Source organism: Octopus bimaculoides, chromosome 19 (assembly GCF_046866305.1).
Source record: "Octopus bimaculoides isolate indiv1 chromosome 19, ASM4686630v1, whole genome shotgun sequence".
NCBI classification, from domain to species: Eukaryota; Metazoa; Mollusca; class Cephalopoda; order Octopoda; family Octopodidae; genus Octopus; species Octopus bimaculoides.
In genome coordinates, this window is record NC_142946.1 from 37,391,288 (window position 1) to 37,418,557 (window position 27,270).

A 27,270-nucleotide genomic window follows, 5' to 3' on the forward strand; every position below is an offset into this window, starting at 1 on the left:
TTTTTTTGGTCATTACTCAGCAATCATGACCATAATTGGAAAGACATGGAAACCAAATTGAAAATAGCAAGTTTTTTTTTTTTTACCTTCTGAGAATTGGATACTGGAGCAGGTGCATTACTGTAAGATCATCTGCAGGAAATTAGCAGGAAATTCAGAGTTTCTTGCTTCCCATTACTTGTGAATATGGTCCCAAGACATTAAAAATTTCTCCACTTGTCTCAGTGATGCTCTACTTGCATGCAAAATGCCTTTGGAAGACTTTCTTAAAAGGACCAATATTGAAGTCTTCACAACACTTTTTCCTCATCCTTTCCTTGCAGACAGTAAATCCATTCAGTGAATGCTGGAGATCACCTTCTGATGCACCAAGTAGTACTACATTATCTGCAAATATTAGCTGACTGCCCCGATAGGCTCCAGTTGCAATACCAATGACAATACATACTCCTGTCAAAGTCTAACAGCCAAGTTTTTAACTTAAAAACATTTACCTGAGCATAAATATCTGGGCATAGCAACCAGAAGTTGCCTCTTAATCTTAAAAACTTCTGCAAAACACTCCACAGTATGTCATGCACACACAGTCATATGCCTTTTTGAGGTCAACAAAGAATGCATAAACCTCTTGGCAAAATGCCTATGATTTCTTGAGCCTGGATTTGACTAATCTCTACTCTTCTTTTCCAGATTTTACTGGGGTGTTTCAACCAAATGATTCCCTTTTAATTAGAGCAATTTTTCTTGTCTCCCTTTTTTTTAAAATTAGGATTATCACTCTGGATTACCATTGCTTTGGAGTCTTTCCAATGGTCAAAACCACCTGGCATACATAATTCAGCCACATGCTAAATTCTCTATTTAACACTTCAAGCATCTCAGGCTATATTTCGTCTTCTCCAGCAACCTTGCCAGATCTGAGCTCTCAAGTTGCCTCTATGACTTCAGTCTTTGTGAGATCAGAAAAAATATTCTTTCTTTCGCTCAGGGATGTTCTTCTCTGTAGAGAGAACTCCAACTGAGTTCTTAATGGTAGGTTTAGAAAAGGGTTTCTTGTTATGAAATTGATGCTATGTCTACCAGAATACTTTATTAGCTGATCTAAAATTTGAACCCATCTTAACTCCAAACTCCTCCCCATTATTTAGCTTTGAACGTTTTACTGTCTCTGCTGCAACCTTTTCTGCCTCAGTGAACTGCATGCAAAAAAAAAAAAAAAAAAAAAATGGTGTTTGTGTGTGGGAGACTTGTTTCCAAGTCCAACATTGTAAGCTTCCTTCTTTGCTTGGATGGTATCTTCAACTTATTGGCAAAACCAGGATGTTCTTCTAACACCACACCAGTCTTCCTTTGTATTATCATTTATTCTTTTGCATATATTTAAATTGACGAAAAGAACTTTGATATTCGTTTGAAAGTTTGAGGTGGAGGAGATGTTTATATAAGCATCAACCACCCCCAGTCCTTATCCCCCCCCCGATATACATCTGACCACGTCCACCACTGTCCCTGTCTCCTCTTTCCCACACTTGCAACCTTTACCCATCCACCCCCATTCTCATCACCTTATCATCCACCCCTTCATCTCTTATATATCTGCTGCTCATTACCCTTTCTGTACTGCTAGTCATCCTTTCCCCTAAGCCGCTTCTATTGACCTTCATTTTTCATTCTCAATACTGTCCCCATTTCTATTTACTACTGACCACTTATCCTCTCCCCATTCCCCATTCCCTTTATTTATTTCTGATCATTTCTCACTTTCTCCCTACAACATTTACTGCCCCCTCCCATATACACCGTTTGTTTTAAATCTTCTGTCCCTAACTTCTATTCACTTTGTACCTTGAAGGTAGGCTCTGATACCTCATCACAAATATCTTTATTTCTTTTTCTGGTTCCACTTCATCCACCCACCTATATATAATGTTGCATATCCATGAATCTTCTCTACAAACCCGTTCTTGTCTCTCTATCATGCTTTAATTCCTCAGCACCTTGCATAAACTGAGTTACAAGATGACCTCACTAATGCTAGTGCCATGGATAAAGCACCTCTACATTCCATAAAGTAGTTGGCATAAGGAAGGGCATTCAGTTGTAGAAATTATGCCAAAATTAAGACACTGGAGCAGATGATAATAATGGTGATGATTACGATGATGATATAATTTGAATAAATGTACATGGACTGTTTCCATATTTGAAAGTCATTTTTAGTACAAAACAAGAAGTTTCAGCAGAAAGGGTGAAGTTAATTGAACTGACAATTTTATGTATCTTTTAGTTTGTTTTTTTTAACCAAAAGTGATAAAAATAATAGAAACTTTAGTGGAGTAAAGGACTATAATTAATTACTACAATCACTCTTTTTTTATTACTTTTTTCATTTGACATAATAGAAAGAAAGATTTTTTTTTTGTCCATGTTTTTTTTCCTTTTCAGGAAACCTGTAAAATACGTATTTGTTGCTAGTTCCTTTCATAAGGCTTTCGTTTTATTCTTTTGTAGCCGGGTAGCAAGGTGGATGATTACTGGGAGCCAGGTAAAGCATTACTTCAAGATCCTGGAAAATTCTTAGAAAGTTTGCTGAAATATGACAAAGAGAATATTCCAGAAGAAACAATCAAAAAGATCTCTCCGTATATGGAAGATGAAGCCTTTACCCCGCATGCTATTTCTAAGGTAACCATGTCAAATGTTACTTCATTTTACAAACATCATTTTTGTTTTTCATTATTGTTATACATTATGTAAAGACAGAAGCACTACAAATCTATAATGAGAATTGAAAAGGTGACGAAAACATGTCTATTGCCTATGAATATACTAAGTACATACATGTGTGTGTGTGTGTGTGTGATCATTATCATCATCATTTAACGTCTGCCTTATATATATATATATATATATATATATATGTTGTTGGCACTCCGTCGCTTATGACGTTGAGGGTTCCAGTTGATCCTATCAACGGAACAGCCTGCTCGTGAAATTAACATGCAAGTGGCTGAGCACTCCACAGACACGTGTACCCTTAATGTAGCTCTCGGGGATATTCAGCGTGACACAGTGTGACAAGGCTGACCCTTTGAATTACAGGCACAACAGAAACAGGATGTAAGAGTGAGAGAAAGTTGTGGTCAAAGAGTACAGCAGGGTTCGCCACCATCCCTTGCGGGAGCCTCGTGGAGCTTTAGGTGTTTTCGCTCAATAAACACTCACAACGCCTGGTCTGCGAATCGAAACCGTGATCCTATGACCGCTAGTCCGCTGCCCTAACCACTGGGCCATTGCGCCTGCACACACACGCACACACACACACACACATATATATATATATTATAGAGGAAAAGGGCATAAAAAACCAAGGCAGGATAAGTTGTCAAGTCATTTATAATAATTTAATTAGGATAAGGTTAATTTGAAGTCTTACAGCTGTTTCTAGGATCTCCCAAGGATAGGCTAACATGTCTGTACACTGGGTATTCCATCATCAGAGACAAAGTGAGTATGTAATAAAGTTCTAGACAGGGAAATTCTCAGTTTACATATATATAAAACAAAGGATGTGTGTGTAAACCCGCAGAATTTCTGAGGTTCGCAACTGATTTTCTTCAAAATGGGAACATACATTGCTTATGTTCCAGAGATGATTTTAGACTCTTAAAAGTTTTCACGTAATGTGTAATGGGGCCCCTGGGGGAAGAAAACTCCCTTTCCTGGGGTATGTATGTTTTCCAGCATGGTCCACACATTGCTTCTGTTCAAACTGGAAAAAACAGTTACTGAAATGATAGTAGTTTGTATTAAATGGATGAACCAACGTAGACTTGAAACTGTATTGTTTAAGTGGTAGCAATAACAGCTCGTTCTTGTAGTGCCATAGATAGCAATTTGTTGGAGTAAAAACCGTTTGGAATAGACTATGTTTATTATGAAAAATATCCTAAAATATATTAAATCCTGAGAAACTATTCAACTATTTTCTTTTAGCTTCCGTATCAAATTCTTCCTTCTAAGCATAGACAAAGCCCATACAAATCCCATACAAATATTTTTCAGCTATTGATTACAAACTGAAATATCGCATGTACATTAACCTACTAATTTATGGTGTCTAACACCCAACCATGTTAGTTAGAGACGGTGTCCTTAATGTGACCTTGCATGCTCGGATGCTGTATGCAAAATTGTTTTTGTTTGGGAGCTGAGTTGTCCTCACAAGGGTCACATGCTGTTTACATGAAGGAATGCATGGTTGAGCCACAACTAGTTATTCCAAACCGAAATATTGCTTCTTTGCCAATCCCCACCACCCTTTATCACATTGTCTCTTTCATGTTGTGCTGTTGAGCATGCCCACAGGCTTAATTTATCACATAGATGTAGTTCTTATGTCTGCTGATTGTCCAGTATGGTAGCTGCAGCGCTGACAACTGCAAAGGAGAGTATATACACTGAGAGCTTTTTGGTGCATTCAAAAATCACATAACCCACCACCTACTTTTCCATGACAAGATTAGGGTCTGAAATCTTCCAAACACACATATGACACGTCACTTAGTGACATTTTTATTCCACAAATGTTTTGTTGTCAATGCTGCACTTCCCCATATCACATGTTTCAACTTCGCTGTACCATGTATACAAACTATGCCATTTAAATCTCAAGCAATGCTGGGTATCTCTGTTAGTGAGGAATAAAACAGAAGAATAAAGAGTAAAAATAGATATAAGAATACAGACAGGAGAATAAAAGTTCACAGTTCATCTTTTCCCAGAGAGTATGAAGGTTAGTCTGTACTTCCATGAAGCTATAGGTCCTTATGCTTAATCTCAGGTAAACCCAGGTAGAATTTTGGCATTATTTTGAATGATACATTTATGGTGAAGTGGTTAGCTCGTGTGCAAATGGTCTTCGTGGGTATATGGTGGGAAAAACAAACATCAAGATAGACAGAGAAGAGAAAGAAAGAAAAGGAGAGAGAAAAGACAGGAATGGGATTGGTGTGAGGGGAAAGAATAAATGAGGAAAATCAAAATCAAAAATTAAAAAATAAGGAATAAAAATAATGAAGATAAAGATTGTCCGTTTGGGGGTGAGAGGTCAGGCATTAAAAGTTTTGTTAAAGTGGAGGAGCAAGGTATTTATATCTATTGATTAAATAGGTTAGGTGTGGTCAGTAAGGATAGTCAAAAATAGGTGATGCCCAGCTTAAAGGGGTTTATGTAGGATAAAACTACTATTAAATGGATCATCATCATCATCATTGTCGTTGTTATTTAACGTCTGCTTTGGAATTTTGTTAGTGAACAGGTCGCAGTTTCAAAGCGACGAAAATATTTTGGCAAATTAAATTTAAATGTTGAAGTGAATCTAACGGTTTTTTATTTTCTTTACTTCTATCTTAATAGAACAATAAATTATATATGCATGCATGTATGTATATGTGTATGCATTGGAAATTTTTTGTTGAGGTTCAACTTTAATGACTTAAATAAATTTGAAATATTTTCCTTTTAAATTTCTTCAATTATTTAGGTCTCTAAAGCATGCACATCAATATGTCAGTGGGTTCGTGCCATGTACAAATATTATTTTGTTGCTAAAGCAGTTGCTCCTAAAAGAGAAGCATTAAAAATTGCTCAGGCGGATTTATATGAAACTCAAAAAATATTGGATGCTGCCAAACAACGTCTGCAAGCAGTACAAGATGGCATAGAATCTCTGCAGGCAAAATATGATGACACCATGCGTAAGAAGAAAGAACTTGAAGAAAAGTGTGAGCAATGTCAAGCACGCCTTGTTCGAGCAGATAAGGTAGAGTATGAACTCTAATTTGTTCAATCGATTGAAATACTTACGACATTTTATAAGCAGAAAATGTTTTGATGCGATTGTAGATATTTAGCCCTGTTCCAGGAGAACTGCAAACAAAGCTGCTTCATTCATTAACATCCTCTTTAATTTAATCTTGAACTACATTGTCCAGTGTTCCCATTCCTTTTTAGACTGGTTAGGTTGATTTAAGGAAATTTAGCTGCTATTTCTAGAAATGAAGCAGCTACATAGAGAAGTTGATAAACTTGCCATAGAAAAATTAGTTGGTATATATGAGAGAGAAAAGGAAGAGAAAGAGAGTTTGGCAGTTGACTTATTCAATGTAAGAAACATTGAAAAGCTAACGACAGTCAGTATGGAAGTTAATTCCAGAAATGTTTCAATGTTGTGATGTCATCAGTGAAACAGAATCATGTGTTTTTGCTAAAATTATAATAATAATAATAAGATAATAGGTAAGTGTACAAGTAATATGTACTGACTGAAGGGGTGAAAACAGAAACATTTTGAGACGAAATTAGTCTTTAACACCATTAAATATGTCCAACAAGCTGAGTTGGACATATTTAATGCAGGGAACATTGTCATCATCATCATCATCGTTTAACGTCCGCTTTCCATACTAGCATGGGTTGGACGATTTGACTGAGGACTGGTGAAACTGGATGGCAACACCAGCCTCCAATCTGATTTGGCAGAGTTTCTACAGCTGGATGCCCTTCCTAATGCCAACCACTCAGAGAGTGTAGGCACTCAGAGAGTGTAGTAAAAACAAAATACAGTTAATCAAATATAATGCATACAGCGAAGAATAATCAAGGAGTGTAAATGAAGGGGATGTATTGGTAAAGAATTACTACGGGATAGGGGTAGAAGGTACATAATATACAAGAAGACCTAAGAACGCTTGATGTGAAGAAACTAAAGAGAATTAAAATGAAATTTCAACAAATATCTGAGATAAGATAGGGTTGGAATATTGAGAAATACGCTGCACTGTAATGGTGGCATTTGAAAGCAGTAAAATGGATGATGGTGGTGGCGGTGGCGGTGGTGGTGGTGGTATTCCTGAATGAAGAATAAATAATATCTTTTGTCTAAGGAAATGATTTTCTGAAAAATGTAATTTCCAATTTCCTTTCTGAAATCAGTTAATTGGAGGACTTGCAGATGAAAAGAATCGATGGAAGGCTGCAGCATTGAGATATGAGAAAATCCAAGACAATATGGTTGGTGATGTTTTGGTATCAGCAGCATATATTGCTTACCTTGGAACATTTACAGTAAGATCTTTATTCTTTAAATATAGATATTACGCTTTAATCAAAGAGTGTCATTTATGGCTACAAAAGGATTAGAAGAGATTTACACATTCCCTCCATTTTACTGTTGTTGTTGTTTGAACCTTTGTTCATCTTTATATCGACATGGAAATTTATGACTCAAATGTATGGGATACCTTTGAAAAAAGCCAAACAGACAAATTTTTATGTTAATAGTTTTGTTAAAATTAACATTTACGGCGGTGCATCAGCATGGCCACAGCTCTAAGCTGAAACTATAAAAGATAAAATTTAATTAATTGTAACAGAAGACGTAGTAATACCAAAAGCTATCTTTATTTCCAACTCAACTTGGATGTTGTGTTTGAATATAGAATACTGTGTTATTTATCTAGAGGGGGACCCCTCATATGAACTCATGGTGCATAAAAGCACTCATATTTACACTGAGAATCCTCTGCTATGGCTGCCAGATCCTGTGATTTCACCCTGCCAGGGCTCTTCAGTGATAGGTGCCTGGTAGTGATAGCAGTTGAGATTCATTTGTCTCTGTGGTGCCCAGACACAGTGAAATCATGTGATCTGACTGTAGCAGATGGTTCTCATCTGTCAATAATATAAATATGAGTAATTTAACACACCATCAGTTCATATGAAGGTTCTTTTCAAGGTTAGTAATGCAGTATTCTGTTCTAACACTACGTCCATATTAAGTTGGATATAAAGTTTGCCTTATTAAAGTTTATTACATTTGGCTTCATAAGTAGCTAATGTATGATTGTGGAATCTTAGTACAAAGTGTAATTATTAGTTAGATTTTATTGTATTACATTTTTCCATGATAGCATGACCAGGATGGGTTTTGTAATTAAAGCAAAATAAATCAATTAGAATCTATTGTCAGTTACTGAAGCAAGCAAAGCTATCAACCTTTCCCAGAGATTCAACTGAATCATAAAGCTTGAAGTTATTTGTAATAAACAGTTTCTAGTGCAGAGTCTAAATTTATGTTTTCTCAATGAAATATATTTCTCCTTATGTTTTTTTAATATTTTTAGGGTGAATATAGAGCTGCTATGTATTCATATTGGATTCAAAAGATGCATGAATTGAATGTACCTCAAACAGATGATCCAAGTCTTATTTCTACTTTAAGTGATCCAGTTTTGATTCGTAAATGGCAAATCAATGGCTTACCTAAAGACAATTTGTCAGTTGAAAATGGAGTTATTGTACATTATGCTCGACGTTGGCCACTTTTTATTGACCCACAGGGACAGGCTAATAAATGGATAAAAGCAATGGTAAGATGCAGCAATTTATTTAATTTGTGTAAAAATGCTATTTATCTGTGTAAACTTTTGATTTTGGAATCAGTATATTTCAATGATTGTGTCTAGAAAAACAGAAACATGTGTTTTATTTTCATTTATTGACTTTAAAAAACTAGATTTACTCTACATTTTGGTATCCAACTTATCTTTTTGGAATTTTGTTTATTTGTTTATTGTTGTTAGGATGTCTTTGTCTATTATTTTGATAATAGCTGATCAAAGATTTTTTTTAACTCACTATATTAAATATGTCAGGCCCTACTATATTTGTTTTGAGTATGCCTGCCCATGTCTTCATGTCTTCATCAAATGGTGGAGTGGTTACAGTGACCTATATTTGATACTGGTGTGAATGAATGTAAGCAAGAGTTAATTATTTATATCTGAACAAACACTTCCTAGTTACTCATTTTAAAAACAATTTGAAGAGATGTGTACTTTATATGTTGATGAATTATCTGATCTGAATACATATTTTCACATGTGTAGGTATTAAAAAAATGTGCATTTGATTTTTCGGCATGTAAAAAACACCATTTGAGCATGGCCTTTGCCAGTACTGCCTGACTGGCCCTTGTGCCATTGGCACGTAAAAGCACCCTCTACACTCTCGGAGTGGTTGGTATTAGGAAGGGCATCCAGCTGTAGAAACTTTGCTTGATCAGATTGGAGCCTGGTGTAGCCATCTGGCTTGCCAGTCCTCAGTCAAATCGTCCAACCCATGCTAGCGTGGAAAGCGGACGTTAAACGATGATGATGATGTCTCACATAACTCAGAAAAGCTCAAGTTTCACAACTAAATCCCCAAACTATATTATTGAATAAATTAGAATTTGTATCATCATCATCATCATCATCATCATCATCACATTTGTATATGCATAGATTAATGCTGGGTGACATTATTTATATAGCACATCCATTTTTATAGTCTTTAACCCTTTGAAGAAGGCAGCTGAACTATCAGCCACAGCATTATAATACCTAAAATTCAAATGCTTGATTTGTCAGCAGCTGCCCTAGTTAATAAACAAATCAGGTTTCTTGTTCAATCGGAAGCCGCCTCTCATATCATCCCTGGTTTTTATGATCACAGGAAGTACATCTATGTGTTTGCATAATTTCTTTTATTTACATTTACTTCCAAGTTATCAAAAATGACCCAGGAAAAGCTATTAGCTGATGAGATAATTGCCTGAATATTAGATTCTTATTAGGAGTGTAAACAGGGATAATAATTACAGTAATCTTAAAGATTCCTGAACGATGGGGGAGGAGGAGGAAGAGGTATCCATAGTGATGCAGACAAAATGATAGAGTTAGATGATGATGTTCAAGATGTGCGATAAATGAACCAGCTCCCGCTAGGTGATGTGGTGGTTAGGGTAGAGCTGGGAATTGTAGAGAGTATCATGCTACCCAGTGGAATAGAAACAGACATTCCACCCCGTTATCAGAATGGACAAGGGTCACTAATGCTTTTGTTGAATAACACTTGTCTCCCAATCAACCACCGAGACCAAGAAATATTCCAAACAAGATAAATACATGTGTGTGTGTATATATATATATATATATATATATATATATATATATATATGTGTGTGTGTGTGTGTGTTTATATTATTAATAAATTCATAAACTTATCAATAATATTCTCAGGAAATCAATATTTAATATTTCGAAAGATATATATCCAATATGACATGGTAATATAATAAATTTATAATTTAGAATATACGAAATATAAATATAAATATAAGTATGTATAAAAATATGAATGTAGATAAAGATACATGTGAATATAAATGCGTATAAAAATTTATGCGTAACTAAGCATGAATATTATAAGGTCTAAAATATAAAAAAACCTAAAATTTAAAAATTAAACATCTATAAAGTCTAAAATTCCTTTCATCCATTGTTGAAATTTCAAGTGTTAAACACTTTTTTGTATAAAAATTGGTATATATTTTTCTAAATGTATACAAGACCTCGGCAAAACTCATCCTGCTGTTGGACGTTTTTATACAAAAAAGTGTATAACACTTGAAATTTCAACAAAGGATGAAAGGAATGAACTTTCCAAATTACAGGAGGATTAATTTTGCAATTTATTGGAAGGACAGTATACACTTTATTATTTTTAATTTTTTAATATTTTTAATGTTTTAATTAATATTACATATACCACTGGTTGTTAATTCATCTCCGAAGAGCGGAATTACTGATAGTATGCTGATCTTTTGATCACATTATTGTGATTATATTAATATCCGTGAAACGATCGTCAGATTTTTAATTTTTTAAATTTTAGGTTTTTTTTAAATTTTAGACTTTATAGATGTTTAATTTTTAAATTTTAGGTTTTTTTATATTTTAGACCTTATAATATTCATGCTTAATTATGCATAAATTTTTATACGCATTTATATTCACATGTATCTTTATCTACATTCATATTTTTATACATATTTATATTTATATTTCGTATATTTTAAATTATAAATTTATTATTTTACCATGTCATATTGGATATATATCTTTTGAAATATTAAATATTGATTTCCTGAGAATATTATTGATAAGTGTATGAATTTATTAATAATATAAGAACACATATATATATATTTATTTGCTCAAAATAATAGAGCACTCAATATAAGTTCAGTTACATATTCTTTTGGAATGTTCCTATAAAAGTTATATATATATATATATATATTTTTTTTTTATTATATGTATTTATTTTCTCCTAATTAATAAATAACTCAGACAAAATAAATTGGTTAAAGATACCAGGGTAGCAAAGATCACAAAATAACTGTGGTGTAACTCCTGTTTATGAGGTAGAAACTCCTTGATATTTTGGGTACTTGAGTATATATAAATTTAATGAATGGAGTGCAGTTAAAATATGCGTTTTACTCTATTCATTAAATTTTTATATATATGTGTGTGTGTGTGTGTGTGTGTGTGTGTGTGTGTGTGTGTGTGTGTGTGTGTGTGTATGCAAAAAGGAGGAAGAAAAAAAATTTGGATTGGCTACTTATTTTTCTCAAGGAACTTACTAGATAGGTTTCGTATCAGTCACCCCCACCCACCACAATTAGTTTCACAAATAACTGTAATAAATCTCCTATAATACTCATTATCTATAAGCTTATAGTCTAAAATACTATATTTGGCCATAAATTAGAACCCCCCACCACCACTTCTATTTTCACCAGTGACTCCCTTTCAGAAGTTTGAGAAAATAAATGACTGCATTAACTTCATCCAATCTTCTTCTCAAACTGTCTGCTTAAAATCATCTTCTTTGACCATTGTTTCTCCTCAGCTTCCATAGCTTATTATCTAGCATTGTATATATTGCCATTAATACCTTTTAATGATAAAAAAAAACTCTAAGAATGAAAAGAATAGAATGAAAATCTTTTTAGTATAATGTTGTATAACTCTGGAAGCATTACTCTTTACTCTTTTACCTGTTTCAGTCATTTGACTGTGGCCATGCTGGAGCACCGCCTTTAGTCGAGCAAATTGACCCCAGGACTTATTCTTTGCAATCCTAGTACTTATTCTATCAGTCTCTTTTTGCCGAACTGCTAAGTTACGGGGACGTAAACACACCAGCATCGGTTGTCAAGCGATGTTGGTGGGGGGACAAACACACACACACACACACACACAAACATACACACACACACACAAACATATATACACACACACACAAACATATACACACACATACATACATACATACATATATATATAAGAAGCCCGTCGTATATATATATATATATATATATATATATATATATATTTCTATATATATATATATATACACGACGGGCTTCTTTCAGTTTCCATCTACCAAATTCACTCACAAGGCTTTGGTCGGCCCCGAGGCTATAGCAGAAGACACTTGCTCAAGGTGCCATGCAGTAGGACTGAACCCGGAACCATGTGGTTGGTAAGCGAGCTACTTACCACACAGCCACTCCTACGCCTACTTGAGTATTTTTTCTAAAAATATTACTTCAGTTAAAGGACAATTTTATTAATTTGTACTAACTTGAAGCATAAATATCTCACACTAGATTTCCAACTTATTCTTATTTTTATGCTGTTTATCTAAGGTTTAACACATTGAATATATCTGTAATTGTGATGTTTTAATTACTAAATTATTTTTCAGATCTATTCATGATTTCTCTGTGACTGATGCATGATAACTTAATTTGATATAACTCCTCTGAGACACATTTTCTTCTATCAGTGAGTTGACATATTTTGTTGTGCTTCTAGGAAAAGGACAATTCCTTAGATGTTATCAAGCTCTCTGACAAAGATTTTCTACGTACACTTGAGAATGCCATAAGGTTTGGGAAACCATGTCTGCTTGAAAATGTTACAACAGAACTAGATCCAGTCCTTGAACCAGTGTTATTAAAACAAGTAAGTTTTTTCTACCATCTGTGATTAATCAGTCTGAAATTCTCATTTTTGTTTTCCTTTCTCTTGCATGTTTCATTTTCCAGCCACAAATACTTGTTTTATACCAATATTATCTTATTTCACGATATGTGTTATAAAAAATGAAATACTTTTTTTTTTATTATTTCTTTAGACTTATAGGCAACAAGGTAGCCTTGTGATCAAACTTGGAGATGCTGTTGTTCCATATCATGAAGACTTTAAATTTTATATCACAACCAAACTTCCAAACCCTCATTATACACCTGAAATTTCAACAAAAGTGACTTTAGTTAACTTTACTTTATCACCAAGGTAACTGAAATCATTTGACTATTTTAATGTTTATGCTTGCATTCATACACATCAAGTTATATGGAAAGAAACCCCAAGTTGTGACAGAGTGAATTATCATCTTTGAATGAATATTCTCTACTATATTATGTATTGAATACTTTTTCTCTAATTTGTTTGTTTGGTTGTATATATTTTATGCAAATATATACTTTAACAGTGGCCTAGAAGATCAGTTACTTGGGACTGTTGTTGCAGAAGAACGACCAGATTTAGAAGAAGCTAAAAACCAACTAATTGTCAGTAATGCTAAAATGAAGCAAGAACTGAAAGAGATTGAAGACAAAATCTTGAACAGACTCAGTTCTTCAGAAGGAAACCCTGTCGATGATTTTGACCTTATAAGTACGTTAGAGGCATCCAAAATCAAATCCGAGGAAATAAAGGTATTCATTTCATGATTCCATAATGTTTTAAACTCAGTTATTGTTTTATGTTTTGTAAACTAAAATTTGACATGAAGTGTTAATATCTGTGCAAATACTGAATTGCATTTCACCTCAGTTTAAGTAAACTAATGCTCCTGTTTTTCTAATCTTTCAAAATAAGCAATATTATTATGATTCAGAATGTTTTTCCTGTTGTATCATGTGGAAATTAAACTTTTGAGTAGGTTGAATCCTCATAAATAAATGAAGTGTCTGTTGAAGTAGCTTTCATTTAAATCTGGATAGAAAGTTAAATTTTATGTTCATTTTTCTCTTTTTCTGCCATTTCTTCTACCACATAGATAACATTGTCCAATTCTGATTGATTATATCAAAATTACAACCACAATAAAGTTACTTTTGTGTACATGCCTTCATCTGTTTAAAGATAAAATGTGCTACTTTATAACAAACAATAAAACGAATAAGGACATCTTGACTGTTTTTATCCAGAAAACAATATAGGGATTTGCCAAATTCAATGTAGTGAGTGAATACAGATGAATCTTATTCTGTGGCAGAATGTTCTACCTCTAACTTGAAATCTTCATGAAATAAATGTTTACATAAATATTTGAAATCCATTTTACAGAGGTATATTCATACATCTGTGTTTTGTTATCTATCAGTAGTCATCTGGTTATCTTGTTTTTGGTACTGAAGACATTTATTTCTCTTCATTTCTGTCTGAAGTCCTCATTCTCAGTGACTTCAATGCAAACAGCTTCTCCCACAGCAATATTGCTGGCATAAAGGCCAGAATCATTTACCATTTTAAATTATATGCACCAAATAGTATCTACACTTACCTCTATTTCTAACTGGCACCCTTGACTTATTTCTCTCCTTGAAACCTAGCTTTTACAAGCTATCATCTTCTCTGCACCTATTGGATCATCTGATTGAGGTTAATCAAGATAACATGTCCCATATCCCTCTAATTCACAGTAAAAGTCATCCCCAGAAATCTTCTGGTGCTTCAAATCAGTTAACTGATGGCAATTCCATCATCTTTATTCTACGTCCCCCAAGTAGCAAATCTGTTTTCTCCTCTCTTCATCTGAAACAGGAATGTAGGTAACCAAAGTCATTCTTTGATATTCTTCATTCAACTAAAGACCATAACTTGGCTCCTATCCTCACCCCCCAATTCTTCACTCACTCAATTCTTTACTGGTGTCTGTTGCAGTCTTTGGTCCCAGTTTCTCTCACTTTAAAAACCACAAAACTAATGAAGTCAGTTAGAAGTGTTCACTTCCTTCATTCTCTTCACTCTTTCCTCTCCTCACTAATTACTCAGATGGCTTACATTATCTGAGGCTCTCTCGTAACAATATTTCAGATATAACTTTACCAAAGCTGCATCTCAATGATTCTTTTAGAGAGCCATGTGCTATCTCCTTTCTCTTTTTCCTTTCTTTCTTTCTTTCTTTCTTTCTTTACTACAACAGTTTCTACTTCTTTCAACTATCCAACTGCTCACCCTCACCCTGCATGCATGCAAACCAATGTGACCTGCTCTCTATATTTTATCTTCTAAAATCTCTTGTAACACTTCCCTCAATCATTTTCCCCTACAACCAAAGTTCTTTGGAAATCTTACTACATCTATGTTTCTTATCTTCTTCCATCTTATGACTATCAACCTACACATGTTTGAACTGATCATCACTTGTGTTAATTTCATCCTTATATTGGATGGTCAGCAAATGATGTGATCACTACTACTACTTCACATTTGATTAACTTGTTGAAAAAAAAAAAAAAATGAAGAAGCATTCGTACAAGAGGTCTCGTTATTAATAAACAAACAATAGTTTTAGAGTTTAACTTTCAACTGTTATCAGCAAAACTTAGAATATCCTTTCAAGATGTCGATTTGTCTTTGATTCAGGCCAAAGTAACCATTGCTGAACAAACAGAGAAGGACATAGATGAAACACGTAGCCAATATATACCAGTGGCTGTCAATACACGGATTATGTTTTTCTGTGTTGCTGATTTAGCAAACATTGATCCTATGTATCAGTATTCTCTTGAATGGTTCATCAATATTTTCCTCTTTGGTATTGAACAAGCTGAAAAAGCAGGTATGTTCATTATTATCTTACCCTCCATCCTGTTCTACCTTTTCTTGGAATATCCATAATTTCAGTCGCAATCTTTTATACTGCTCTGACCCTACATTCCTCACCAGATTGTTTGTGAGATTGTGGTCTTCATTCCTGTCCAGGAGTGATATGTTGTGTTAGAAGAGAAAGCTGATATACATATTGGTTTGAATAACTGTTTATTTTATTTCCCACATTCTACAGATAATATACCCATGAGAGTTGAAAATATCAATAAGTATTTTACATACTCTCTCTATACCAATGTATGCCGAAGTCTTTTTGAGAAGCATAAACTTCTTTTTGCATTTCTGGTGTGTACCAAAATTAAAATGAATGGTTCTTTGATTGATATGGTAAGTCTCTTATTAATGGCACATTACTTTTACTGCTTTTATTAAAAAGAAATGAAATATATATTTTTAATTCTCTTTTTCTGTTTTCATTTGTAGAATGAATGGCATAATTTGCTGGCTGGTGGCACTCATAAAGAATTAGAGTTAGAAAATCCTGCTCCAGAATGGTTGACTGAGAGGTCATGGAATGACATTCTGTGCTTAAATATTTTACCAAATTTCCAAAATATAGCTGTTGACTTTAAGAAGTATCTCGATGACTTTAAGAGGATATTCGACAGTTCTGAACCTCAGAGGTAAAGCCTGTTTTTTGAAATTTCCTTCTACAATATGCATTGTTTAGTTTCAGGACTGGGAAGGAATGAAGATAAATATATATATATATCCGGTGCATAAGATGTACCCGGTGCAAGCTATGGACACATAAGAGGTGCAGCAACATCAAAGGCAGGTTAACTAGCAAGTTAGTTTTTGTTTGTGGCAGATGTTCAGGTGCAATAAAGACTGCAAACAAACAGGAAACAACTTCTATCTCATTCCAGGGTGAAAAACTAGAGGTAGTCGATAGCTTCCGCTATCTGGGCGACCAAGTTAGTAGTGGGGGTGGGTGCGCTGAAAGTGTAGCTGCTAGAATAAGAATAGCCTGGGCAAAGTTTAGAGAGCTCTTACCCCTGCTGGCGACAAAGGGACTCTCACTCAGAGTAAAAGGCAGACTGTATGACGCATGCGTACGAACAACCATGCTACATGGCAGTGAAACATGGGCTGTAACTGCTGAGGACATACGTAATCTCGCAAGGAATGAAGCCAGTATGCTCCGTTGGATGTGTAATGTCAATGTGAATACCCGTCAGAGTGTAAGTATCTTGAGAGAAAAGCTGAACATTAGAAGCATCAGTTGTGGCGTGCAAGAGAGACGATTGCGCTGGTATGGACATGTGGTGAGAATGGAGGAGGATAGCTGCGTGAAAAAGTGCCACACCCTAACAGTTGAGGGAACCCGTGGAAGAGGTAGGCCCAGGAAGACCTGGGCTGAGGTGGTGAGGCAAGACCTTCGTACATTGGGCCTCACCGAGGCGATGACTACGGACCGAGACCTTTGGAAATGGGCTGTGCGTGAGAAGACCCGGCAAGCCAAGTAAGATCGTTGCCAGTGCCCCTGGACTGGTTCTTGTGCGGTTGGCACATGAGATGCACCATTTTGAGCGTGGCCGTTGCCAGTACCGCCTGACTGGCTCCTGTAGGATTTTCGAGCGAGATCGTTGCCAGTGCCCCTGGACTGGCTTGTGCGGGTGGCACATAAAAGACACCATTTCGAGCGTGGCCGTTTTCGTGCGGGTGACACGTAAAAGCACCCACTACACTCTCTGAGTGGTTGGCGTTAGGAAGGGCATCCAGCTGTAGAAACTCTGCCAAATCAGACTGGAGCCTGGTGTTGCCATCCGGTTTCACCAGTCCTCAGTCAAATCGTCCAACCCATGCTAGCATGGAAAGCGGACGTTAAACGATGATGATGATGATGATGATATAGAGAGAGTATGTAGTCAGGAAAGAGAAAGGAATGGTAGGTAGACAATATATAATGTGTTGACAGATGATATAGAGGTTAGGGTTATGTATATACAGTATATGATGTGTAGATATAAATATATATGTAGATAATATGTGTAAACAGGGGACACAAAACTATATAGAGTGAACATAGAAATATATAATGTGTAGACAAAAAGCATAGAAACCTGATCATCATTGCCACCACCCTAACCTCCAGCATCATTATTGTTTTTATTCTGCTTGTTGTCATTGTTTTCTTTTGTTGTTTAGCCTCAAGTTTGCTATGAATTAGCAAATCTGTCATCAAAGACATCTTACTCTTTCTGTTTTTTAGATAGTGTACCTCAGACTACATTATCGAATGTATCTTTCCTTTTTTTTTGTGGATAAGTTATGATTTCAGGGAAGTCTGACTGTGATTTCCAGCTGGTCAAGCATCTGCATAGCTGCTTACTTGTCGGCTCGTGCTATCACTATTCTCTTGCATTCTGTCCCACATATGGCCTATTACCAGTCAATGTACACCACTAGCCCAGAACGAATATAAGAGATGTCATAACGATATAGCAAGGATTGTCCATTGGACACTTTGCAACAAGTATGGACTTGACAGAGCAAAAAAATGGTATGAACATAAAACTCAAAGGCATCATTGAAAATTATAATGCAAAGATTCTATTGGATTTTATGATTCAATGCAACCATGAAATAGAGAATAGGAAGCCAGACATAGTGTTGATTGAGAAAGAAAGCAAACTATACTGGATCATAGATATTGCATGCCCAGCTAACGACAAGGCATGCGATAAGGAAGAAAGAAAAGTCGATAGATATGACAGGTTAGCTTGGGAGGTTAAGTTGTGGTTGATGAAAAAAGTGGTAGTGGTACCAATAATTGTCGGAGCCCTAGGAACAGTGAGTAAAAATCTTGAGAAGTACATGGAACAAATAGGGGCTGCAATAAGGGTAGAGCACTTTCAGAAAACAGCACTGATTGGAACCACTCAAAAAATAAGGGGTGTTACCTTAGTTCACTGGTAGTGAACTGCTGGCACCAGAGTACATCTCCAGTGATAGAAGCTGTACAAAAACAATAAGTAATAGAAAGACCATTTCACGTATTATTTAAGAGGCAGGAACTAAATACTGCCACCAGTAAATTTTGTAAATTTTGAGAGTGTTGAAATTAGTCTGGTTAAAATGTGTCCTGACTAAATATGTCGCTGTAAGTTGATGGCAAGAACTAACAGAGGTTTGTGTGTAGTTATTGTGTAATGTTGTTTATTGATTGTATAAAATACATGTTGTATGGTGATTTTCTAGAATATGTATTGTTAGTTGTGTTATGTATTTTACAGTTGGGAAATTAATAAAAAGAAAAATTATCATCTCAATAGAATATTTATTTATTTCAACTGAATTATTATAACATTTTCACATTTGTTAACTATTTTTGATATGACACAAATACCAGGATGAGAAACCTGCAGCTTTCTATGCATCTTTCTGGAAGAAGTCTGGGTTATGGTATTAAAAATATGTTTTTCTTGTAACTACATATTATTAGGTAGTATTATATAATAATCATACTTTTGTAGTTTCATGGTTATATAATTACATATTTCATAACATTTTCTTTATTAGATTACACTTCATTTAAAATGACTTCCTATCTGCCTATTCTAACTTCTTCTGTGTAACGTATTGTGATATTTTGTATATTCAACATATTTTATGTTACTGTTTGGCCAAATGATTATGTCAGTGTGTCAATGGGTCACTGTAATATCATGTCATTGGATCTCTGTGTCACTCATGACACCATGTTGTTGTGTCACCGTAACTTATTCAATAAACATTCTGTTGCTGTATACATTGGTCCTCTTATTGGAACTCTATCATATTCTTACCATCATGCTTAATGGTTTTCTAATAATTAATAAATATCTAGTTGTTAGGCCTGTAAAAACATACATTCCTTTTGTATTACTACACAAGTGAAAGAAGGAAGCCTGATTGTGAAGAAGGAGACTTTTATTATCTTTCTCAATTGTGATTTTATTCTGTTGTACAGAGAAGAACTTCCAAATGACTGGGAATCGAAACTGGATAGTTTCCAGAAGATATTGATTCTGAAATGTCTTCGCTCAGACAAAGTAACAAATGCCATGCAAGACTTTGTAGCTAACAACCTTGGCCAAATGTTTATTGAACCTCAGGTTTGTATTTTTAGCTTCTAACCATTTTTGTTCCTATTAGTTACTTATAACTATTGGTAATAACTTCTTTTAAAGTTTTGTATTTTAAACTGTACTTGATTAGTATGCTTGACTAGTAATTGCTTTATTGTAAGTTGAAATATTATTACAAATAAAAGTTTATTTTGAATGTCGTGACATGTAAAAATCATAATTTTCATAAAATAATTTGCTCTAAAATTTGTCTTTATTAATGAATTTGTAATATATTTCAGACATCCGATTTAGGTGTGGTTTATAAGGATTCTTCTCCAACAACTCCCCTGATCTTTGTTTTGTCTCAAGGAACTGACCCAGCAGCAGATCTTTACAAATTTGCTGAAGAAATGAAATTTTCACGAAAAATGTCAGCTATTTCGCTTGGCCAAGGCCAGGTAAAGCCGTAGCTTTTAATATATTATTTGACTGACTAGTAGTTGGTCTCACTGACCAGTGATTGATCTCACTGACCGGTAGTGATCTTATCTGACCAATGGTCAGTTTGTTTGACCTACAAATATGTGTCTCTGACTGACCAATAAATATGTGGATCTCATTGACAGTAAAAATGATTTTTACAGACTAGAGAATATATGGGTCTCACTTAACAGTAGTGAGTGTCTTAAACCAGTGAATATATGTCTGTGTGTGTGTGTGTGTGTGTGTGTGTGTGTGTGTGGGAGGGGGTGTGTGTATCAATGTCCAGTTGTGTGTCTGATTCAATGAATATGTGTCTGATTTAATATGTTTAGATAAGTAACACAGTTAATGTCAAGGTCAGGTTTAGTTCCCACCAATATTTGAAATCCATGTATTTAAGTCATTAATACTTATGAGGAAACAAAAAAATTGCAAATTCTTATTGACTGTGAAATAGAAGCATTATATCAGAATTAAAAATAAGCCCCCAATAAATATGTTCAATAGCTTTAGATATAAAACTTTGAGTATATTTTCTATTTTGAAAGGGTCCACGGGCTGAAGCCATGATGCGTGCTGCTCAAGAAAGGGGCAAATGGGTTTTCTTTCAAAACTGCCATTTGGCTCCCAGTTGGATGCCATCACTTGAAAGATTGATAGAACTTATCGAACCTGACAAGGTATATTCAATTTTTGGTAAACATTGCTTGAAAATACAGGTGTTGCTTTAAGAAATGGAATGCCAGACCAACTGATATTAAATATATTTTCCTTAACTTAGAGTAACTCTAGATGAAAATCTTTGTTTTTACATTTCCATCATTGTCTTTTGCCTTCAATACCCTTTAAAATTTTCCAGCCATCAACAGCAATTTCATATCTGTTAACCTGTAATGATACCATCTTGCAATCTACCCTCCCTTATCAGTGTTCTCAATGGCTTCCAAAATTTCAACATTTACTTTACTGGTTGTTTTTTTATTTTTTTTTTTACTTTCTCATACTTAACATTGCTGGATTAATTCAAAATAGGTTACACAAATAGGTAATCACCTGTACAACCTGAATTTACCTCATTGCTCACTTTTCTATTTTAAACTGTTATTTTTTCTGCATAAATGATTTTTTAATTCATTTTGCTTTTACCTTTAAATACATTTTTCTAATAGATGCCAACATTCTATATTCTTCAGTCACCTTTCTCCTCACCAATTCTGCACTGCTGAGCTTTCACTTCTGTTCCAAGTTCTAAGACTTAAACAGTGTCATCTGCATTGAAAAACGATATCTAACTTAATGTTAATATATTTAATAGAGAGAAATCTGTCTTAGACTCTGACAAATTTCCCATTTTGCCCTGTCTTCTAAATCCACCCTTTTCCACAAACCTCTTTACTCTAATTTCCTTCTTTCACCGTTTTTCTCTGCTTCCTTCCACATTTATCTCCATTACTTCTTCTTTCATATAATCATTTTCATTCTTCCTCAGTCACATGCTCCAATAATACCATTTCTGTTTGCAAAATTCCTTCCCGCCTTTCTCTCCTTTATCCTCAACAATTCCTTGTTTTCTTTTCTATTACATTGATTAATCCATTCTCATTTCCATTTTTCTCTTTTCTCTTATTTTTTTCGTTGCTTCATGTTACAACTCACGTCTCACAGAAATCATAGCACTTCCAACACGTGACATGTTTTTTTTTTTTGTTTTTTAATTTCCCGTGACACTCGCCTCCTCGTAGGCATGTCGCTCAGTTTCGGGAAATACATTTCTCACTCTTGACATCGTTTACTAATATTGTAATGGTTTCATCAAGTATGGGAGATAACTCCAGATATGGCGTTTGCATATGTTTCAGTGTTGAATAAGACTGACACGTGTCCAGAGTTGTCTCCCATACGTCTTAAAATAATGCATCTTTTATCACGACTTAATCTTTGTTTTAATTAATGTTCCCTACATGTCTCCATTTATACTAACTTATAACTTATAAATGCCTACATTTATACTAACTCAGGTATATTTGATGCTTTTTTTTTGGCAACTAACACATAGCTAAAGCTCTATCCATCTATTAAATTCAAATTACGACAAACGTAAATAAACAAACGAAGTTTTCTTTTAGAAGAGTTGAGATGTCTTTTAGAAAGTTAAAGAAGTGAATTTAAATTCTCAATCGCAGAATAATGCTAATAATATAGCCTGAACAGGATAAACTACCCCTATTTGCAGAGAAAAGTGTAGGTGGCTAGCAGCTAGCCACCTACACTTTTCTCTGCAAATAGGGGTAGTTTATCCTGTTCGGGCTATATTATTAGCATTATTCTATCCATCTAAATACAGTTTTTGCATCTTCTATCAAATCACTTAATCATCATCATCATATAATGTCTGTTGTCCATGTTTTCCTCGGTCTACCTCTGCCACAGAAGTGAATCTTGAAGTATTAAACTTATCTTTATTTATTTACATTTTTCTTTAAGAATGATGCCAATTAAAGTTGTTTGCTATATGTATTGTTGGAAAATAGTTGATTATAGTCACCGAGCAGTGAGTGGTTAGTTTCTCTCTTGAAGACCAGTAAGGGATAACATGTTAGCACAAGTTTAAAATCATTTTCTATTTTCAGGTACATCGTGATTTCCGGCTTTGGCTAACCAGCATGCCAAGCACCAGTTTTCCTGTGTTTATCCTTCAAAACAGTTCCAAAATGACAGTGGAACCACCAAAAGGCATTAAAGCAAATCTATTAAAATCCTATATGTCAATTAATGATGATTATTTGAATTCATTGGCAGAAAAGGTATCTGTACTTGATAAATTTTCTCTTATGAATTGGTTCTTCTCGATATATCCAACTGACTAAATACTTAAATCTTGCTATATTATTATTCTCAGTAGCAAAAAAAAAAACAAAAAAAAAAACAGTAGAGCACATTCAAAAAGGTTGGACAATTATTGCTTTGATGATGGCTATTGAACCAGAGCCAGTATCTCATTTCCAGACAATAAACCTGTCCTTTTCTTTAATGGCGTCTCATCTTTGGAGAAATTTGTGATTCTTCAGATTATCCCTCCCCTTCCCAAGTGAATCTGGTCTTAATTGCTATTTGGTAATTAGGAGACATACTTTAGAGGCAGAGGGGATAAGTTTCATAAATCAAGAACATATGTTATATAGTATTTGATACACCTGTATTTGTTTCTCTCTCTCTCTCTCTCTCTTTGTAGGGATAAGCAAGTTGGACAGATCAATATATAAAGTGTATTAAATACATGAAATAATAAAAATGTAAATATGTTTACATACAAAAAGGTCCAACTTACACAGAATACAAAGGATATGGAGAATTAAAGGTGTTGAAGTATTACAAATCCAGCAGCTGTTTCTGAGGGTTTGGGGGTTCAAATAATATCCCTATGTTTACTTCTATACTCACTCAAGTTTAAATCTCTTGAGCATCAATAAGTCTATTCTATATGGAGAATACCTGATTATCATCTATCTATCTATCTATCTATCTATCTATCTATCTATCTATCTATCTATCTACCTATCTATCTATCTATCTACCTATCTATCTATCTATCTATCTATCTATACCTATATATATACTGGGTGTGTAAGATATTTCAGGATAGATATATGTTTATTAAAAAATGGATATGTAATAAGATAATAACTTTATTTATCAAAAAATGCAATGAAGATAAAAATAAACCTTCTTTTCTATAATGTTATTCACTAAAGCTACCTTCAGTTTCAACTGTTGCTTCATTATGAGATCTAAATCCTCTACATGCTCGAATCAAGTGGTCATAGTTTATTTTGGACATTACTCTGACTATGGCAGCTTTCAAAGAATCTTTGGTGTTACCTCTCAACAATGCTCCACATGTAATAGTCCAAAGGATTGAGATCTGAGGAATTAGGACGCCAAATGTTAGGGGTTATGTGATCATGAAAATTTTCAGCCACCCATTCCTGTACTACTAAAGCTATGTGTGACTGTGCAGAGTCATACTGAAACACATATGGCCTTCCATTGCATACACTGTCTATCGAGGGTGTAATTATTTCCAGGACCTCAATGTAAGCGGCAGAGTTAACTCTAGGGCCTTGTGGAAAGAAGTAAGGAAGCATTACATGTCTTTTATTGCTGACAACCCCTAAAACCATGATGGTTGCAGGAAATTTTTGGATCCATAACACTTGTTTAACTTCAGAAGGGTCTGCACATAACCATCTGTCATCTCTTCTGTTAACTTTTTGATCTTGGACGAAGTTTTACTCGTTTTAGAAAAACTAAATCAAATCTTCTTCTGCTGGATTTTTCAGTTTGTTTGAGAGCCTTTTATATCTGATGTAGTGATTTTCTTTTGCTTTTTCTGACAAACTGACCTTCCCTCATCATATAAGACTTATATCTAATGTCTTCTTAGACAACATTTCTGACTGTTCCTTCTGACACCTGGAGATCTTTTGCAGTTGACCTCATAGGCTTTCTGGAATTGTAATCAATGGTCTGTTGAACTTGTTGGATAAATTCAGGTGTTCTAATTATTTCAGAACGTTTAGATTGCAAAAGTGTTGCCTATGAAGTGTGATTTGATGTAGTGGTTGTGAACCCAAGAAAGCCTGCATTTCATGTCAATCTTTAATTTCATGTCTCATTTTTAAGTCTACAGAACACATCTACACATAGTCCTTTTATTTTTGTCTTGCTGAGCGTTCTTTGAAGTATGTTAGTCCTACTGTTTTGCAGTTGTTTGGAAGGTAATTGGCATGAGGGTACCTCCTGAGGAGTTCCTGTATGTATGTATGTATGGACAAATGGATGGGTGAAGGATGTATGATGTATGGTGGGGTGAGTATGGATGGAGGGATGGATACTTGTATGTTTGTTTGATCACTTGTCTATTAATATTTGTTTGCTATATTTCCAGTCAACTACTTTCAAGTCTTTGATACTATCACTCTGCTTATTTCATGGAGTCATCCTTGAACGAAGAAGATTTGGACCACTTGGCTTCAATATTCCATATGAATTCACTGATGGAGATTTAAAAATTTGTATGAGTCAACTGAAAATGTTTCTTTCAGAATACTCAGAAATACCATTCAAGGTGCAAATTTTGTAATACTGTTATTTGTTATTTTTAAAACAGAAATTAAAACTCGTATTATGTGATAGAAAAATTTAATATACCTATTCGTGCATCGCCCATTGTTTTATACCCAAAATAAGTAAAATAGTTATCTTGTGTTAGGACATGCTGATGTTTTCTTGTAATTCTATGTTGAAGTGCATACCATGTTACAGTTTCTTCTGAAAGTCTTTGACAAAATTCATAGCATCTCTTATCATCTGCTTTACTAAAGTGATTGCCATTATTCTTGATACAGTGTACATCTCCTAATATGCTGCCATTGTATTGTAGCTTATCTTTGTGGAATTACACATTCTTCATACATGACAAATTGTTAAATCACGAGATGGGTTTATTAAAAATGGTTATAAGTAATCCTTGAGCTATTTTTCTGAAATGATGGAATGGGAGGACCTGAGGTGGACAGATTATGCCTTTGGATTTAAATTGCTGGTGTTTTGGATGAGAGAAATCAAGGTAAAACGTGTAATGGATTAATAGATAAATATAGACAGATAAATGAATAGACAGACAAATATATAGATAAACAAACAAAGAGATTGACAGACACACAGACACGTTGACAAGCAGTACTCACACTTGGCAGTTGTTCAACCATTTCAAGCAAGGCATCATCTTCTACAACAGAAGGTCTCCCTGACCTTGGTCTGTCTTCAAGGCTGGTGTCACCTTCCTTCTGAATCAGTCCTGGGTCTTCCACATCATTGATTTCTTTTTGCTGTTGCCCTGGCACTCAGTCCTTTTTCTACAGGGAATGTAAAATGGCTCTAAATGTAATTTTTCTTACCACCCATTATCAAAACTGTAAAATAAAGAATAAAAGTTAATGTTTATATGTTATGAGAGCAAAGAATAAACAATATAACATGGAGATACATTGCCAAAAATCCTCAGTGAAAATCCCCCAAAACTTCCAACTCGTATATCCTAGAGTAGCAGTTCTCTACTGGTGGTCCGTGACAGTAAAAGCTTCAACCACATATTCTACCAGTATTGTACATTAGGGTTTGTCAGAATGTTCTCATACATTTGCTTATTGTAATAGTTTTCTATTTGATTGTATTATTTAATATTTAATTTCTTGTTTAATTTCATTGATTTTTTGCTCAAGTGGTTCATGAAAATATTCAGTAAACCAAAGGGGTTCCCCCCCCCCCCCCCCCAAAAAAAAATGAGAACTCATGTTGTAAGAACAGTCACTTAATATTTATTTTATTAAGATTCATTATGTATTAATACCATTTTAATTAACATTGTCACTGACAGGTTTTAAAGTACACTGCTGGTCACATTAATTATGGTGGCAGAGTCACTGATGATCATGACAGGAGGTGTCTAATGACCATTCTAGATGATTTCTACAACAGCAAAATATTTGAAGAAAATTTTACTTATTCAGAGTCGAAGATATACAGACAAATCTCCAGTGCTCAAGATCACAATGTAGGTCGTTTATTGTTTCTTTCTTACTGCTTATCTCGGCTACTTTGTGTGTATGTGTTTGTTGTGTCTTTAACGGTGTGGATGTAAGTGTGCTAACTATTGTGCATGTAAAGGAGTATATCTGCAGTTGTTTAGGCATATACACTTATGTATGTATGTGTGTGTGTGTGTGTGTGTGTATACACAATATTTCAGGCTGATGTTCTGCGTGATTTGAATGTTATATTAAGTTTGAGAAAGTGCTGTGACCAAA

The 27,270-nt window shown here is 34.6% G+C and overlaps 1 protein-coding gene across 1 annotated transcript in view; it reads left to right on the top strand.

Annotated features, from left to right (window-relative positions):
• The window catches only part of LOC106881614 (dynein axonemal heavy chain 1), a 176,133-nt gene that overhangs the window by 137,375 nt on the left and 11,488 nt on the right, over positions 1 to 27,270 (top strand). Inside the window, exons 58-73 of the mRNA XM_089337496.1 lie at positions 2,512 to 2,685; positions 5,546 to 5,824; positions 6,997 to 7,128; positions 8,187 to 8,432; positions 12,774 to 12,923; positions 13,096 to 13,256; positions 13,456 to 13,681; positions 15,618 to 15,813; positions 16,039 to 16,190; positions 16,287 to 16,486; positions 19,819 to 19,963; positions 20,218 to 20,376; positions 20,950 to 21,081; positions 23,032 to 23,205; positions 25,350 to 25,529; positions 26,841 to 27,017. Of these exons, the coding sequence (XP_089193622.1) occupies positions 2,512 to 2,685; positions 5,546 to 5,824; positions 6,997 to 7,128; positions 8,187 to 8,432; positions 12,774 to 12,923; positions 13,096 to 13,256; positions 13,456 to 13,681; positions 15,618 to 15,813; positions 16,039 to 16,190; positions 16,287 to 16,486; positions 19,819 to 19,963; positions 20,218 to 20,376; positions 20,950 to 21,081; positions 23,032 to 23,205; positions 25,350 to 25,529; positions 26,841 to 27,017 (2,883 nt within the window). The remainder of the gene's footprint in view (positions 1 to 2,511; positions 2,686 to 5,545; positions 5,825 to 6,996; positions 7,129 to 8,186; positions 8,433 to 12,773; positions 12,924 to 13,095; positions 13,257 to 13,455; positions 13,682 to 15,617; positions 15,814 to 16,038; positions 16,191 to 16,286; positions 16,487 to 19,818; positions 19,964 to 20,217; positions 20,377 to 20,949; positions 21,082 to 23,031; positions 23,206 to 25,349; positions 25,530 to 26,840; positions 27,018 to 27,270) is intronic.